An 18,790-nucleotide genomic window follows, 5' to 3' on the forward strand; every position below is an offset into this window, starting at 1 on the left:
TTGGTTAACTTGTTGCGGTGTTTTTTGAAAGCTGTAAGGTGATCAGGGTTCCGAGTGGACATAAAGCGTTTGAAGAGCCTAGACTTATGATTCATCGTTTTGACGTGTGTTGGAGTCACCCAAGGTTTACGGAGTTTTGTGTTTTATTTCTTTGTTTTCCAGGGAAAACACTTATTGTAAATGTCTTTCAAAGTACTTAAAAAGAGCTCACAAGATTCATCAACGGAAGAACAGGCAAAAACACAGTTCCAATCTGCAACGCGTACAGATTCGCGAAATCGGGCAAGTGTCACGTCAGTTATACATTGATGAGCAAAACTATTTGGTTGTGCGTAACTTGGTGAGCAGCTATGTGGCATGGATACGAAAATGGCACAGTGGTCACTAAGGTCACAAGCAATAGTACCGGCAGAAATGACGGGGGAGACAATCTCTACTATAAAAAGGTCAATTGTACTGATTGGCGTCGTTATTATCCTTGTGGGTGTAGTGATAAGATTTCTAAAACCATTGGAAGCAATTGTGTGATTCAATTGGCGATTTATAGTAGAAGGTGCAAGTGTATTAATGTTGAGGTCCCCACCAATAATAGTAGAGTATTGGGCTTCAGCGGCAAAATCGAGAAATTTGTCGAGATGTGTTAAGAACTTATCTGGGTCACCTGACGGCGGCCTGTAAACGACAAAATCCATTTTGTCCACAGTCTTCAGCGCGAGCATTTCACAGTCAGGAGTCATTATAGAGAACTCAGGTAAAACTTCGCTATGAAGGCCACTGTTCTTTACGTAAATGGCAACACCCCCTACACGAGAAGGACGATTCAGGAAACAAGGATCATAGCCGGGCAGTTTCACCAAGTCAGCATCGCATACGGCCCATGTTTCAGTAGGCAGAATTGCATCAAAATTGTGCTGCAGACTGTCAACAAAATATGAAAAGTCATCAAACTTGTTACGCAGAGATCGGACATTAATATGTAAGGCAGAGAAATTATTTAGGTCGAGGCAACCGTTTACTTTATGGGGAAGTAGTAATTCGTGATACTCCATATTTAGTTTTCAGTTTACGGTGAGTTATTGGGCTAGCAGAGCAAGGTCACTCTCTGACCGAATGGCAAAGGCGGAGTCCCCTTCCTTCCTCCTGACCAATATTTTGCCGTTGACATGCCAAGCAAATTTGAAGCCAAATCGTTTCGCCTGCTCTTTCACGAAGTATTCTCAGTTCGACGGCCGGAGAGCCCGTTTTCTGCTATCGCCGCAACCGAGTTGTTATTTTGCGGGCAGAAGTCAGCCCTATAAAGAGTTAATTTCAATAATGTCTCGCCTGTGTCCTCTTTTGGCGCCTACGGCCTTGTCACCTCTACGTGACAATATTACATCATAAAATTTTATCTAGTATACAGACCCCAGTCTGTTTATATAAATGGTGAAAACTCCCAAGTAATGAAAATGTCTCAGGTGTTCCTCAATGAAGCATTCTAAGCCGGCATCTCTTCAGCCTTTGATATCGTCATCAATCAGAAACATGTAATATTCATAATGCATGCCGATGTTATACTTATTCCGTCTGCTTCTCAAGTAGGCTTAATTAGTAAGGCGAATGATCAGCTAAATAAATTTAGCAACTGGTCAAAAGAAAACAGATCAAAAGTAATTGCTAAACAGCTATGATTTTCCCTGCTAGATGTAGGCCTTTAAATGTTTTCCTAATCTTTACTCCACTCATATTTAAATCGTAAGCAGCTGTAAAACTCTGAGAGTTTATGTTTCCAACGCACTTCAGTGGAAAAATAATGAGCATTTGGTTCTTAAAAAAATAATTAATACAGGTGGGCTCATTAATAGATCGTTATAACTTTCCATCGTCAGTAAAACTAATACTCTATAAATCATTGTTCGCTTCCCACATAAATTAATGTTATTTAGTGCGGTGCACAACTAATTCAAGCCTCAACAGGATATTATTCTAACAGAAGAAGGCTATGCGTATTATTAAAAAGGATTTATGCACACAACACACCACAGAATATTTTCAGAACCATAAGATCAGAAGAATCCAGCATATGTACAGATATAACTTGCTCCGGCTAATTTAATATGGCAATATAAAAAATAGCGCGGCATTAACTAACTTCTCAAATCTGCGCGAAGCAATACCTTCACGTTCCACACGACACACAAAATTTTGAAAAATACCTCGACCTAGAAGAAACTCTGGGCTTCAAATGCTTCACCTCCGCTTGCCTACACTCCTAAACTGCATCGAAAGCCAATGCTTAAGTATGCTTCACTTAACCGCTAAAGAATTCATTCCTTCCTACCCTCGTATCTTTTCAATAATCGTCTTCTGCAAGAAATGAATTTTCGATGCTTTATCACACTATTAATTTCATTCATGAGGGAAAAATGTTCCGGAATGTTGAAAACCACTGCTGTTCAAAAATCTTTTTTTCATTTCGGTGCAAATATACAAGCGCAGCGATTTAGGATTGTGTATTGTGTCTACATTTAAAATAGTTCTCATCTAAAATTAAATAATTGTTAACGCCTTCAGGGATCGTGCGTGCATCAGTACTGCACTGTTTCTTGCAAGGGAGTCAAGGGCCCGCCCCGCCGGAGTGGTCCAGCGGGTTCGAATCCGACCTTGGCGGCTGCGTTTCGATGGAGGCGAAACGAAGTGGCGTCCGTGTGCTGTGCGGTGTCGGCGCACGTTAAAGATCCCCAGGTGGTCGAAATTACTCCGTAGCCCTCCACTACGGCTCACCTTTCTCTCTTTACACTTTCACTCCCACTTTCATCCCTTCCCTTACGGCGCGGTTCAAGTGTCCACAGAGTAAGTGTGACAGATACTGCGCCTTTCCCTTCCTATGAACCAATTATTATTAATTATTATTAGTCGAGGGCTCCTCAAGCTGCTTCCGTGCAGCCTTTTTCTTCGCCTCCTTCATATATTTTATGAGAATAAAAATTTGAGTTGAGTTGAATCACATTTTTTCTTGCTTTGTTTATTTGTTGTTCTTTGTTCTTGCTTGTATATTCCGTCGGCGCTTGCTTGCACACAAGGGTCTGCAGTGTGCAATTATTATTCTTCAATGTTAAGATCTGCCCCGCCGGGGTGGTGCAGTGGTAAGACGCCCGACTACTGTGCCGGAGTTCCCGGGATCGAATCCCGGCCTCGGCGGCTGCGTTTCGATGGAGGCGAAACGAAGTGGCGTCCGTGTGCTGTGCGATGTCAGCGCACGTTAAAGATCCCCAGGTGGTCGAAATTACTCCGTAGCCCTCCACTACGGCTCCTCTTTCTCTCTTTCCACTTTCATTCCCACCTTCCTCCCTTCCCTTCGGCGCGGTTCGGGTGTCCACAGAGCAAGTGTGACAGTTACTGCGCCTTTCCCTTCCTGTGAACCAATTTAACTTTAACTTAATGTTAAGATCTTCATTAAGGTTGAGTGCACTGATCTAGGCAGAGTTTTGTGTTCGCATAGCTACAAACAATTATTAAGCGTCAATACTATGACTAATAGCGGTGCGGCTTTGCATGGAATGCCCAAACATTTACGCGTGCAACGTCTTTATGACGGCTTTGTATTTCCATAGAGTAGAGAGCCCTGGGTACAAAATCTGCTTCTTAAAAAACATAGTGCAAAAACTTTGTCATGTTTGACAAAAATTATTTTAAAATATTTAACGTAAATGTACGTGCACAGTTCGTTAATTAAACCCTTTGAATTTTTTCGATGATATTGATGATGTACAATGCAGGTTCTCTCTTCCGCGCTCAAACTCTTTTTATTTCTCTACACCGAGAAAGACGGAAGAAAATACTGCAGCAAGCAGAAGCGCGATACCTGAACATTTATTTAGTCGACTGCTGTTGTAAGGTATTCTTTTCCATTAAAAAGCCAGAAGGAGGTAAGTGCAGTGCCGGGACAACCCCACTTAAAAGACTCGTATTCAGACAGAAACTCAATCTTTTCACACGCCCCGCCGTGGTGGTGCAGTTATTAGGGCGCTTGACTAAAGGTTCCAATGTTATGCGGGATCGAATCCCGGCCACGGCGGCCGCTTTTCGATGAAGGTGAAAAGCAAGGCGCCCGTGTGCTGTGCGATGTCAGTGCACGTTAAAGAACCCCAGGTGGTCGAAATTTCCGGAGTCCTCCACTACGGCGTCTCTTTGCCCGAGGCGCTTTGGAACATTAAACACCACAAACCAAACCAAACTATCTCTCACTTACCTGTAAGCATAACTACAAAATTACTTTTCAGATATGCATCCTAAAGATTACAAAACACCAACGAAATTGTGCTCTAAACACTCATACTTACAATGCATGGGGTGTTGTCTCTGTAAGCGACGTTTCCATCAAGGCCAGGACACGTGTGATGACACTCTTTTGCATAACCATTCTGAAAGGTAACGATAGGTTTACTTTCATATCGATAACAGATAGTAAAATAACGTTCCAGTTTCTACTTTTCAATCGTGAAAAACAAAATGTGGGGATTTAAGCATGGCTGCAACCTAGTGATACGAGTGAAAGCTGCAATAAGTATGATTTTGCATAGTTTAGCTAGGGTGTCTTGGGTTTGGAGGTTTGGTTTTGGAGTATGATCAAGCCTGTCCCTGCGAATAACGGCTGTATTCTATTCAACATTGAATTTCGTTCCGCGATTTTCTTATCGTTCTTCCTAAGTCCACCAAGGCAACAACCTGGGGATTGTTAACGTACACTGACGTCGCACAGCACAACTAGGACCTAGGGCTCTTTGGTCTTCGCGTCGATGGCTCCATACCATCATTCGGTTTCTATTTGTTTTGCATGCCTGCATTACACTCGCCGCCGCTTCGCTGGCTGACGACGGCTATTGCGAAGTATGTCTCTTTATAAGATGAATGCCTTTTTCGGCTCATGGTAAAAATCTCGGGTGCGTGTGATCTGTGCATAAAATCTGGTCGAGAGATTCTTGGAGATTGTTCTTATTTAGCGTTTTGCCATCTGTAATCCTACACTTGATCGCGCGTCAAAGAACGCCTGCTGCAGCTGAGGCGCTTCAGGTGAGGGTCAAAGGAAGTACCTTTGCAAGACAAACAGAACCACCTTTGCAGGCTGCGAGGTTCGAAACTGGGTTTGGGCCCACTGCGGAGGAGGGGCGCGCAGCGGGGTTTACGGAGCTTCTCCCAAACGCACACCCCTGGAAAAGCCGATCGCCAGGCCGGGGGACGCTTGTACCCATTTTTACCAGTGGGTGTCCGGCGATGGGTTTCGAACTAACCACCTCCCGCAGCCGAGACGGGCGCTCTAACCACTACCCAAGCTCACACTTGCCGGAGAACGTGTGACAGATACTGCGCCTTTCCTTCCGCGTGAACTCATTTACTAACTTGTTATTATTAGTATTATTAATAATAATAATATTGTTAGTTATATATAGCAGTGCAACGAATGCGCGCCGAGGAAAGGAAGTTTGCAGTGGACGGCGCGAGTTCCGGCCTTGCTAGCAAAATCTTCACAAGGGGTGCACGACGTACAGTGTGCAGCAGCAACTCTCAGGATTTCCCATTTCTCAACTGCAGATTCATCACTGCTCTTTGAATTCTGTCTATTTATTCTCTCACATTTCCTTCAATTCAACTATCTCAGAACGAGGCAGCGGTGATGGCCTTGTTAGAATCAGCTGAGCTTTTGCTTATCCTCTTTAACACCATCCCAACGACAACAACATACACGCTGACCTGATCCAGCCCGGAGAATTCAATAATATGCCCAAGGACTAGTAGCTGCTATCGTTTATTTCACCGGGCTGCGAACCACCTAGCAGCGCCCATCTTAATTTGGCGAACGGTGAGTGATAGGGCTAGGCTCACTCGCGTTGCTACGCGCGCGGCGCCCATCCGGCCGTGGTTGACGTGCAGAGCGAGTGATTAAGAGCATGTTTTCAAAGCCACTGCTACGAATCGACATGCCCTTGTGCTTGTGAAACGTCTGCTCCAAAAGCAAAAACATCTCCGACTAACAATGTAGAATTGTACATTTCTGAAGCATACGTTGCGGAAAAAGGAATTTATCACTTAAGGAAACGTGTAAGTAGTTAATGAGTGAATCAAAAAGTAATGGACATTTCGTAACCAATTTACTCACTTACTAGTCTCTCACAACAAAATAAGATTGCTATCCAGTACTATAAGGGGTCATGGTTGGCAGGTCTGTACCATGCTAGGAGAATCAGATTGGGATCGAGCGAATTTGGGAAATATTCGCAGAATATGACTACCAGCTTACCGGTACTATTGAAAATTAGGAGCGCACACAAGGCAGGGACAAGAAAGACGACATCAAAGCCGAATTCGCAAGTAAGCGTTTATTTAAGAAATGCAGAAAATGTACTCAAAGAAAACATAACATAAAAACTTATGCAAATATGCAGGCGCGCCTAGATGTGAAAACTGCCGTTCAAGCAAGACAACAGATAGGTCACTGACACAAGTATACTGATTCTTAGAGATATGGTAAGACTCTGACACTTGTCTTGTCAAACGATTACGATGCCTAGACGAATTAGTAGTTTAGCAAGCAAACGGTTACAGCCCCTGTATTCCCTGCAGTGCTTGGCAAGATTCGAAGGCACTTACAGGTGCACAAATTGTCTTTGGAAAACCGCCTTCTTCTATTCTTTCCAAGGACATCATGGAAGATAGTATAATCTCTGACTTTATATTGTCACGAAGACAGGGATTTATGGGTTTATGGCAACAGGGGCAGATACACACAGTCAAGAGAGAGGTTCGCGAGAAACGGTAACACGAAGACACAAGCTCAAGAGTTCACAGTCCCAGCTAGCCGAAGCGCGCGAGAGTCTCCAACTTCTTTGTCGTTCAAGCGCTACCTCGAACCGTAAGGTGGCATTATCCCCCCCCCCCCCCCCCTTGGAAAAAAAAAAACCGCAAGCTCACAGAAAAAAAAACTGCTCCGGATGGCAAATATGACTTTCAGCGGGTAAAATACGGCTTCATGCGAAACACATGCACCAGGTCAGACGAGCACTGACGACTAGAACTCGGTACAGTTCCGTCTGGAATAACCTCGTACGTAACTTCTGAGAGGCGACGCAACACTGTGTAGGGTCCGAAGTAACGATTCAGAAGTTTTTCTGACAGGCCTGGGCACCGGACAGGTGTCCACACCCAGACTTTGTCACCAGGCTGGAACACGACATAGCGATGGCGGTCGTCATATCGGCGTGCACCTGTTACTTGCTGTTTTGTAATGTGATTACGGGCGAGTTGGCGAGCTTCCTCAGCGTAGTTGGTGAATTCTTCTGCGTCAGCGGTAAGCAGCTGGTCGTCAGCCGCACATGGCAGCATAGCTTCGAGCATGGTCTGTACATCGCGTCCGTATACTAGGCGAAACGGAGTGAATCGAGTTGTTTCTTGGACAGCCGTGTTATATGCAAATGTGACATAAGGCATCGTCCCATGTTTTATGCCGGACATCAACATACATGGCGAGCATGTCCGCTGTTGTTTTGTTTAGTCGCTCAGTAAGGCCATTAGACTGAGGATGGTAAGCAGTAGTCTTTCGGTGATGTGTCTGGCTTAGTCGGAAAACTTCTTCAAGAAGACGCACTGTAAATGCCTTGCCACGATCAGTAAGGACGTATGAAGGGGCGCCATGGCGGAGGACAATCTGCGTAATGAAAAATTGTGCCACTTTGGAGGATGTTGCACGTGGCACCGCCATAGTTACCGCGTAACGTGTCAGATAATCTGTAGCCACAATAATCCACTTATTGCCAGCTGACGATAGAGGAAAAGGGCCAAGAAAGTCCATACCAATTTGGTCGAATGGTACTAGCGTGGGGGGAATAGGCTGCAGGAAACCCGCTGGCTTCAATGGCGGTGTCTTGCGTCGCTGGCACTCGCGGCAACCTCTAACATATCGATGAACGGTGGCGGTAAGTTTGGGCCAGTAGTAGGCCTGGCGCACTCTGGTAAGAGTGCGTGCAAAGCCCAAGTGTCCAGCGGTGGGTTCATCATGGCAAGCATGAAGGATTTCATCGCGGAGATCTGCAGGGATCACTAGAAGATAGGCTCGGTCACTGTTCCCGGCGCTTTTCTTGTAGAGGATTCCGTCGCGCGTACAGAAGGATGACAAGTTCTTAGCAAACAGTCGAGATACTGTAGAATCGAAACCCTTCAGATGATCGATCGCAGTTTTGAGGTCTGGGTCAGCCCGTTGCCGGGCCTTTAAATCAGAGGAACTGATAATGCCAAGAAAATGGCCGTCTTCATCCGTACAGTCATGGGCCAACTCCACGGGTGATCGATACAGTGTGTCAGCATCTTCATGTTTACGTCCGGATTTATAAACGATAGAGCAATCAAACTCCTGCATACGAAGGCTCCACCGTGCAAGACGTCCTGGTGGATCTCGAAGACTAGCTAGCCAACACAAAGCATGATGGTCTGTCACAACTCGGGCATCGTCAGACGTTAAGATGCGATGCTTGGCGATAGAAGTTTGCCGGACTTTCGATGATGAGGCAAAGCACGGGGCGCACTCCAGCAGTAAGGCACGCAGGGCGCGTTGTTGACAGAAAGAAAGGTCACTGCTAACATCGATGTGGTCTAGAACACTGGGAGTATCAATAACGTCAAACGCAAAACACTCAGAAACTTCCTTTAACAGTTCGCCGAAAGCGATGGCAGTAGAGCGATAGAGGTGGCGAGATTCATTCGTGAAGTTCGTGACGAGAAGCTCAGAGTGACCATTGCTGAGAATAATTAAGCTTCGAGCTGCACAGATGCCATGAGAAAATAAAAGAGAACGGTTGCTTTCAGCTATTATCGGCCCGTCACAAAGCCTGTCGCACACAACACTCACAAACACGCTGGAGCGGGGAGGCACTGAAACACACTCGGCTGAAACCCGTAGGGCGCACGTACGTTGGCCATCGGTGGGGCTGGCAGCCGCTTTCTCCGTTGAGAACGAGACCGTTCGCTGTCGGAGATCGATGATGGCGCCATATTCCCGCAGGAAATCCACACCGAGAATCAAATCACGAGAACATTCCCGGAGAACGACGCAGCTGACAACGAACGTTTACGTCGGAATCTGGATTCTAGCCGTGCACTGTCCAATAGGAGTAATTACATGCCCCCCAGCCGTGCGTATTTGCGTGCTACACCATGGTGTCATAACCTTCCTAAGGGTCGCTGCCAGTGTCCCACTCAAAATCGAAAAGTCTGCTCCGGTATCCACTAAAGCGCTGACATTATGACCATCGATGCACACAGGAATGTCTAGCGATAGCCGGTCTCGTGAACCAAACGCTGTCGTTTCTGCTCCAAAATCCGTATCTGTTCTCATTGGGGGGCCTTCTTTGTGCTGACAATTAGCGGCCCCGCCCCCGGAGGTCGCTCTACACAGTTTTCCCGGTGGGGGCTTGGCAAGCGACCAGGCGGTGCTCGCGGAAAGTTACCAGTTGTTGAAGCGGTTTGCCGACGTGGGGATGGAGACCTGGATTGTCGGCGCGCCATCCGGAGGCTCTCTTGTGCGAGGTTGTCTCCAATGTCACGAGGTAGTTGTCCGAACGTGCGTCTAGGTGCGTTGGTGTAAAAACCGTCCGGTCCGAGTTCCCGATAAGGGCACCACCGGAAAATGTGACCGGGTTCCCCACAGTGGTAGCAAAGGCGGCGGCTCCGAGGGGCCTGCCAGACGTCCGTTCGTCGAATGTTTGATCGCTGTGGCCGCACGTACCGCGTTGGCTGCTGTACAGGAATGTATTGCGTTGGCTGCTGGACGGGCATGCACTGGGTTGGTGGTATCGTAGACAACGGAGCTTGGACGGAAACTGGGCGTCGGAGAATGTCAGCGTAAGTCGGACGAGGATAATCAGGAACAGGGGTACTTTGAGCTTCAGCAACATGCTGAGATGGCTGCGTGACTTGCTGAATCTCTTCGCGGATCATATGTGCGAGAGAATCACTCTGGGTTGGAACGTGCCACAAACCTTCTGCAGCTCCTCGCGTACAATCGCACGAATAAGATCTCGGAGCTATTCAGTATTGCTTACAGCAGCTGTAAGAGGCTCGGCAGCAGTCGTAGCGAGGATTGGGCTGTCGCAGTCCGCCGAGCGGCGCTGGTGTAGGACCTTTTCCATGGTGACCACCTCTGTTAAAAATGAGGTAACTGTAGTTGGTGGGCTACGTGCAAGACCAGCAAAAAGCTGTTCTTTAACCTCATGCATAAGGTGGCGCAGCTTTCTCTCTTCAGACATGTTGGGATCCGCACGTCGAAATAGTTTTGTCATGTCCTCAACATACATCATGATGGACTCGTTTGGCATCTGTTTTCGAGATGGTAGAGCACGTTCTGCTCGTTCGCGCTTATCCAGGCTGATATACTCCTCTACGATAAGACGGCGGAACTGAGGTCATGATGTTATTGTGCCTTCTCGCTTCTCATACCATGTCAAAGCATGGTCTTCCAGGCAGAAAATGGCGTTCCGTAGCTTTAAGTTGTCGCCCCACTGATTAAAGGGGGCGACTCGTTCGAACTGAGTTAGCCAATCCTCAACGTCTTCATGCGCAGTGCCATGGAACGATTTCGGCACTCGGGGGTTTTGAACGCAAACAGGAGTACCTTGCATGACTGTCGTAGTGTTTTGCGTGGCTGGCCGGAGGCTCGTTGTTGAAGTGGACTCCAAGGGCCCGTGTTCGGGAGGAAGGCCCAGGTTCCTCCGGCTGCCGCGATGAACTGGCGTGTCCACAGGCAAATGCTCGGTGTCGTTGGTTCGCGGAGGGGTGTGCGACATTGAGAGGACAATTACCCAGCGGCTCCACCAGAACTGTCACGAAGACAGGGATTTATGGGTATCGGCAACAGGGGCAGATACACACAGTCAAGAGAGAGGTTCCCGAGAAACGGTAACACGAAGACACAAGCTCAAGAGTTCACAGTCCCAGATAGCCGAAGCGCGCGAGAGTCTCCGACTTCTTTGTCGTTCAAGCGCTACCTCGAACCGTCAGGTGGCAATATTATTGCATTGGTTAATATTAACGATAACTACAAATTCCTGCACGTGTTTCGCATGCCGGAGCTCGGGACCTGCCGTAGGCGAGGTGTTAGCGCGGTTGGTTTGCGGGATTGTCGTCAACGGGGTAGCGCTCTTGTTGGACAGCGTGGGCACACCTTCGGATGGCTTCCTAAACGCTATTTGAAAATAGCTAAGATAATTGTTAATTCCGCTTGCTCTCTTTATGATCGCGATAGTTCGTTTGTGGGAAGCAAATGCCGATTGGATGCAGTAAAAGAAAAAGGTGGCAGGCTGTGTGACAACAGCGAACCATGATTTACGCTTACCGAAGTGTATGTAGTACGATAACCACAGTTAAGAATAACTATGGTTAGGCTGCACCTTTGACTAGGGTACAAATGCAGGCGTCATATATCTTTCACCGGCTTGTGATGTGCGACGCAATTTAAATGTTCTCTATCGAGGTTAGGCTTCTGCGCTGCACCTCTTCGCGCGCCGTAGGACCACACACGTGTAAGTCCGTACGGAATTTTTCCCTTTCAAAAGCCGAGAATCTACCAAAATTATATAATCGTGGTCGCCAGCCATTGCCGCAAGATTTATGCAGGCCGATTTCAATTTGGTAAGTTTTCTCAGTTGCGTGGAAACTCTTAAGCATCCTCTCTTCCTGTCAAAAATGTATTAAAAAGTATAACAGAAAAGGAGAATTCAATTGTGGCTTTTTGAAATACCGAAATACCCAGCGGAGGGCGCTATTTACAGCAGTTGTTCGAAGAAAATGTGAATTTGAGCGTCGCTCTCTCTGTGTTCCAACGCAAACAGCAACGGACAACTACCGCACTCCGCCTCGAACCCCATTAGCAGTCCTGCCAGTGTGCTGGTCATGTCAAGATCTCGATGGTGACGGCTCCACCAATCGATTACGCAGGTTCACGTGTCAGCAACCAGCATACAACGAGGGACCATTTGGGCGCGTTATGTTGTGAGATCTGCCTCTCCCTGCGACAACATCTCCGGCATGGTGGTGTAACGACAGATTATTTGCAGGTTCCACAGGCGGCCGCTAGTTGAAACAATTTAGTTAAAAGACGCGGAAACACACAATTTAAATTTTCATTTTTTTATGGAAAAATAATTGCGTCCATGAAAGCGACCACTTAAACGTTTGTTTTGTTGTCAATGATTTTCTCTCACATTTTAGTTCATTACCCGTTTGACTTCCTCGTATATTCGTTTATTACGTGTCTTAAGAAGTAGAGTTCATCACAAAGTAACGGAATAGATAGTGGAGATACATTTTATCTTTTATGTTAAATCATACAGTATATTTTAACATTTTAGCTTTGCCACACTTAAAAGAAAAACTTGCGTATGAAACAAAGACTTATGCCATTTCCTTGGACGGAAAAAATAAATATTCGCCTTGTAGTTATTTCGGAACTTCCTACTCACCCCTCTGTATATGTCATCGCAAGGAGGCTGGGGCTTGGGAGTGGTGAAAACTGCACGTGGAAAATGAAAAATTTAATATCTTAACGAAACAAAACATATACCCCACTTTCGATAGTTCGAAATAACCTTTCACTAATATACTGCATTTATTGCGCATGAAACGTTAATTGGCCTTAGGTAAACATTTTTCAGCGTTTTGACCTCTATATCAGGTAATATCAAATTGCCTAAATATTACACGTGGGACATTGTCAAGGAAAGTTAATGTTGGCTGATGTATAAAACGCATATCGCAGTACTGTTTGAATGGTAATTTTAGGGTATAATAAGAAAAATGGCAAAATATGGAAAGATGCAAACTTCTTGCGTTTCGTACAAGATTTTTTTCCTGCAAGCTTTTCCTACGCGTTTCTTACAAGCTTTTTGCTTCTCATTAGGTTGGCTTAAATTATCACTTGAAAAAATGCCCGAGTGTTTAATTCATCTGTCGAACTTGAAATAACTAGCTTCCAATGGAGTGCTGAATAGTTTTTGCATTCACTAAACTCCTGTGTGTTTTTGTGTCACAGGTTTCAATGTTGCAGTGCTTTCAACCACAAAAATAGTGTCGTTTACGTCAAAATCCCCAATGCTTTCCTTGACCTCGCCGACTGTTGGCTTCTTTCCTTCATGTATTATAACGAGCACCCTCATTTCCCCTTCACTTATCTGCTTGTAGCTTACGGGGGTCTCGGCTCTGGCAGTCTTGAAGCCATAGGTAGCGTAAGACGGTTCTAGCACAGCTTTCACCTTCCCTCTTGATCACGTTCTACGTGACGCAGGCGGTAACACAGGACGTTACACGTCCGTCGCTACAGTTGAGGGTGGCGCTGGTGAACACTCTCAAGGTTCGTATACAAACAACATTAGTACCCAAGAAAGTAGCGGGAGGCACAGCGGCCGATATAGCTCAGTTGGAAGAGCACCGGACGCTATATTCGGAGGTCGTGGATTCGGTTCCCACCATCGGCACGTTGTTTTTCCTTCTACTTTGAATTTAATTATCTTTCCCCTGAACAGATTATATTACTAATCTGTGTGATTATCGAAGTAAAATTTCAAAAATAAATGACAAATTACACGCCCCAATGCATTTCTTGGCCTCTCCGACTTTTCGCTTCTTTCCTTCACATATATATATATATATATATATATATATATATATATATATATATATATATATATATATATATATATATATATATATATATATATATATATATATAGTGTATGTGTATGTTTGCGTGCCTTCATCGTAATTCGACTGTAAAAGAGCAAATCAGGGCCAACTCAACTCGCATCGCTAATAATGAAACTGCCTGTGTGCCCTACCATAATCGCTCCATAAAGGCAAAGCAATACATTTAAAGAGTATTCTGCAAGGTTCTGAAAGCACCCGTTACAAACTCTCACCAGTATACAGTTATACAATAAGAAGGCACTATTTACTTTTACTGGCAAAGAAAAATAGAGGCGCTCTGCAGCATGTTGGGAACGAAATTGAACACTTTAATGCAGAGCTTTTAATTCCGTCTGACGAAATGTCTATGTTAGATTTTTCGCTACACGGAATACCTGTCGAAAGGGTAATAGATAAATTGACCACAGCGCAGAAGGGAAAATGCTAGGATTGGCGTTAAGAGATAGAAAGTGTGTCCAGTGTTTCCGAGAAATAACTCCACTAAATGACATTATATAGTAAAAATTAAAAGGGAGAAATTGTCATAGGCAGGACATGTAGTGCGAAGAGATAATAACCGGTGGTAGCTAAGGATAGCAAATTAAGTTTACAGGTAGCAAGGGATGGCAGAAAGTTAGGTGGGCGCATGAGATTAAGACGTTCACAGGGGTCATGTGGGCACATCTAGCACAGGACCGGGTTAGTCGGAGGAATGTGGGAGAGGCTTTAACCCTGTGGTAGGTATAATTATGGCTGATGATGAATATGGTGGTTTTATTCTTTACTCTGCGAGCCCTTGTAAAATAGAATGTGTCGCCACAAACTTCACCCTATATTATTCATGAAAGAGCAGATATTATGTCTTACTGTGCACAGAAGAAAGTGTGTTTATAAATGTCAAAAATGTAGCATGACCATATCAAAGAGACGAAAAAGATGGTGACTAAGAAAGGACGATACAGGATGAGCACTGACTATTTTTTAAGTTTTTTTGACATGGTAGACTACTTATACGCATGAGCTAAAGAAATTACTGAAAAAAGGAAGGAAATTTTTAAAGGTGCAAAAAAAAACAACGAATATGAAAAGTATGTGAAAAGTAGGCCACCTCTTTACCATCTTCTGTCCAGATATGCAATCTCAAAGTCTGTTACAAATATGTTCGGCTTTATGATGCGCGAGTCCTGATGTTTAGTGGTGTAAAAAGATTCCACTACCTCTCGTGTTGTCTTATCGAAGTGGCGAGGCAATTGTTTTGTTGATCCGAACAAAGGTGAGCCCACCTCGCACCGGAGATAGTGGGCCGCGATGCGTGAATTCTTGTTTCGGTTACGGACGTTCGTGCTCTGCTACGTGCTCTTGAAGGCGTGTGTTGGGACATCGTCAATTTTGTTATATTTAGTTGGCACCGCAGGAGAGGTAGAACTGGTAAGCGACACTTTTGGTGCATTCAACATGGCCTTCTTCATGGCGTGTAGTGCTACGACCCCTACATTTTTGTGCCGTCAAGCTTGCGATGCACGGATGGGTATATGCGTTGTGAATAGGAAGAAGTGCACAGGAAACGTTCGAGTAAGTGGCATCGTGATCGCTTCGTGTGTTGGTCCTGACTATGTTTGCTGTCGCTGATCTGCGAAGTCCGAGTGCCTCAATAAACCCCCATCTTACATTTGGTGGAGCTGTGGAGCTGCCGGTTAAGATCTATCCTCTCGAACTGGAACTCCACAGCCGCCCGTTACCACCGCCTGCGATGCCTGAAGAAAGCAACCACCAAGCCGTACAAGTTGGCTCGCCCATCATCGTCCCGGCTCCCTCCGCCAGCGAGACCCCGCCATCTTCAGCAGCACTGACGACCATGACGTCGAGGACTGGCTTAAACACAATGAGCGGGTGAGCGCCTAAAACAAATTGGACACGGAAACTAAGTTAAGCAACGTGAGTTTCTATCTCACCGGTGTAGCAAATCTATGGTTTCGGAACCATGAAGCGGACATTTCATCTTGGTTCATGTTCAAAGCCAGCTTCTCAGAAGTTTTCGGCCGTCCGGCTGTGAGAAAACTTCACGCTGAACAGCGCTTGCGTGCGCAGTCTCAGCAGGTTGGCGAGAATTTTACGAGTTTCATCGAGGACGTTGTCGACTTGTGAAAACGCGTTAATGCACAGATGTCATAGGCCGACAAGATAAAGCACATTCTGCAAGGCATCGATGACAACGCCTTTCAGATGCTGACAGCTCGAGATATCCCTACCGTCGCAGAAGTTGTCACACGGTGTCCAAGTTTTGATAAACTATACACACAAATGGCCATAACACGCGATTACACCACGGCACATTGAGCCGCTTGCTGGCTTGACAGGTGCAAGTTAATATTCTGCACTCCAGCCATAAATCAAGATTTTCATTCGGAAGAAGTTGCTCGCCAGTACTCCCTTAGGTCCTGCCATGAAGAGCCGTCATCACACCAAGCGCCCAGTTTGCGCCAGATTATTCAAGAACATGAACCCTCTGATTTCGCAGGCATTACTAAATCAGGGGATAGAAGAGCCGTACGTGAAAGTGCTGGAAGATATATATAGTGGCCGCACAGCAACCATAGTTCTGCATAAAGAAAGTTACAAAATTACCATAAAGAAAGGAGGTAGGCAAGGAGACACAATCTCCCCAGTACTATTCACAGCTTGCTTAGAGAGAGTATTCAGAGAATTGGAATGGGAGCAGTTAGGGTTAAGGGTAGATGGAAAATACCTCAGTAATTTGCAATTTACTGATGACATTGCATTGCTAAGCACTCGGGGGATGAACTCCAAATAATGATTGATGACCTAGACAGGAAAAGTAGAAAGGTAGGCTGGAAAATCAAGATGCAGAAGACTAAGGTAATGTTCAACAGCCTCGGGAAGGAACAGCAGTTTCCATTAAGTAGCGAAGTACTGGAAGAATTAGGCGAATATGTCTACTTAGGACAGGTAACTGCAGATCCGGACCATGAAAAGGAAATAACAAGAAGAATAGGATTGGGATGGAGTGCATTTGGCAAGCACTCGCAGATTATGGCTAGCAGCTTACCGGTATCGTTAAAAAAGGAAAGTATACAACATTTGCATCTTACCTGTACTCACCTACGGGGCTGAAACGTGGAGGTTAATCAAGAGGGTTCTACTTAAGCTGAGGACAACCCAGGGGGCTATGGAACGAAACATGGTAGGGGTGTAGGGGTAACATTACGAGATAGGAAGCGTGCAGAGTGGGTCAGAGAAATAGCTCTAGTTAGCGATATTATAGTAGAAATTAAGAAGAAGAAATGGGCATGGGCAGGACATGTAGTGCGAAGAGAGGATACCCGATGGTCGCGTAGGGTAACAAACTGGATTCCAAGGTAAGGAAAGCGTAGGAGGGTGCGGCAGAAAGTTAGGTGGGCGGATGAGTTTAAGAAGGTTCGCAGGGGTCAAGTGGATGCAGTTAGCACATAAGCGGGTTAATTGGAGAAATATGGGAGATGCCTTCGCCATGCAGTGGGTATAGTCAGGCTGATTATGATGATGATGATTCAAGAACATGTAGCTGAATTTGTTCCTCCAGCCCCTAAATTCATGCCTGCCACTGCCCCGTCGACATATGCGGCTGTTGTTGACCGACCACCTACATATGCTCCGCCACAACCTGCCTACGTTCAGCAGCCTCCTGGTCCTGCTGGAGAACCTGAGCAGTTCATTCGACCGGCTCCAAGACCCCGCAATCCCTGGCGCACGACAGATAACAGGCCAATTTGTTACACTTGCGGGCTGGCTGGACATATTTCCCGTTATTGCCAAACCGTCTCCCAGTGTCAGCACCAGCTGCTCATGGTTCTGGGTAGTGGTATTTGACGCCTCAGTATTCCGCGTCTGCTAAGCCTCCAAGCTGGCGTCATTTCTCCCCAGACCGCTCAGCCATGTCTGACAGCCATTAACCGTCGCTGAGACGCCGCTCTATCGCGATGCGACGTCGACAGAATGCTTCACATGACGAAAACTATAGGCTACAGTTTCTGAGGCGAGAACTGCGACTCCGTCGAACTTCCCAAGTCCTCTTCTTTCACCAGCCGACAATATTGAAATTTTCGTCGAGGGTGTTGCTGTCATTGCTCTAATGAAACTGGTGTTGTGATTTCGGTAATGAATGCAAAATTGTGCAGCTCTTTAAAGAAAGTGAAGACGCCAATTGCGTGACTGTCGTTGCGAATGGCCAGCGCCCAGCATATCAAGCCTTTAGGAGCGTGAACCGTTCGAGTAGTAATCCAGAATTGCCTTCGCGCCCACGCTAGTATTACAGATTGTACTCGCACTGAAGTGGGGTTCTCGACGTTGCCCGATGCCTTACCAGACGCTGATCCGTCTAATTCTTGTACTAAATGTCCCGTCGCCGAAGATATCGACCTTGCTCCCTGCTCTTCTGTGCTTGATTGTGTCGCTTGTGCCTCCGTTGGCGATGACACCGTTCTCTTCACATCAGCCCATACTTTCCTGCGCCGCAAGTGCCTTCCATTTCCCTACGCTGTTCTTGCTATTTCCGCTGGCCTTTCCTTGTTATGGGTTTCTAACCCATTACTCTCCCCGTCTGCTTTGCGCCATGATGAATGTCTCGGTAGTATCCAGCCAATCGCATCTCTTCTGATCTCTGAGGAACCTGACGACGACCCGCACTTTGTCGCGACTGCGCTCAGCGCCCGCTCCCACCTCTACAGACTTCTTCCTCCTTTCCATCGACGACGATCTTCCTCCAGAGCAGCGCACTCAGCTTTTTGAACCTACTACATCACTTTCGCTCCCCCTTTGACTCTCATCAATGTTCTTTGGGTCAAACTTCTACAATCACTCATTGAATCGACACCGGCACCCACGCACCACTACGACAGCGCCCCTATCGTGTGTCTGCAACCGAACGCCAGGCTATTGAAGAGAAATTCGACCTAATGCTTCAGAATGGCATAATATTCAGTCCTCAAGCAGCCCTTTGGCGCCACCTGTTGTCCTCGTAAAAAAGAAAGTTTATATCCGCTTCTGTGTCGCTTATCGCCGTCTTAATATTATTATGGGCAACGACGTC

The 18,790-nt window shown here is 46.1% G+C and overlaps 1 protein-coding gene across 7 annotated transcripts in view; it reads right to left on the reverse strand.

Annotated features, from left to right (window-relative positions):
• The window catches only part of LOC146174899 (uncharacterized), a 266,551-nt gene that overhangs the window by 80,553 nt on the left and 167,208 nt on the right, over window positions 1–18,790 (reverse strand). For all 7 annotated transcript variants that reach the window (XR_014702011.1, XM_084584108.1, XM_084584110.1 and 4 more), the window contains 2 exons: window positions 12,486–12,535; window positions 4,323–4,403 (listed from right to left, as the gene is read on the reverse strand). Coding sequence is in view for 6 of the 7 variants with exons in the window: in XM_084584108.1 (XP_084440234.1) it covers window positions 4,323–4,403; window positions 12,486–12,535 (131 nt within the window). In the remaining variant the exon portion in view is untranslated. The remainder of the gene's footprint in view (window positions 1–4,322; window positions 4,404–12,485; window positions 12,536–18,790) is intronic.

This window comes from Amblyomma maculatum, chromosome 11 (assembly GCF_055883805.1).
Source record: "Amblyomma maculatum isolate TAMU_Amacu chromosome 11, ASM5588380v1, whole genome shotgun sequence".
Classification (NCBI taxonomy): domain Eukaryota; kingdom Metazoa; phylum Arthropoda; class Arachnida; order Ixodida; family Ixodidae; genus Amblyomma; species Amblyomma maculatum.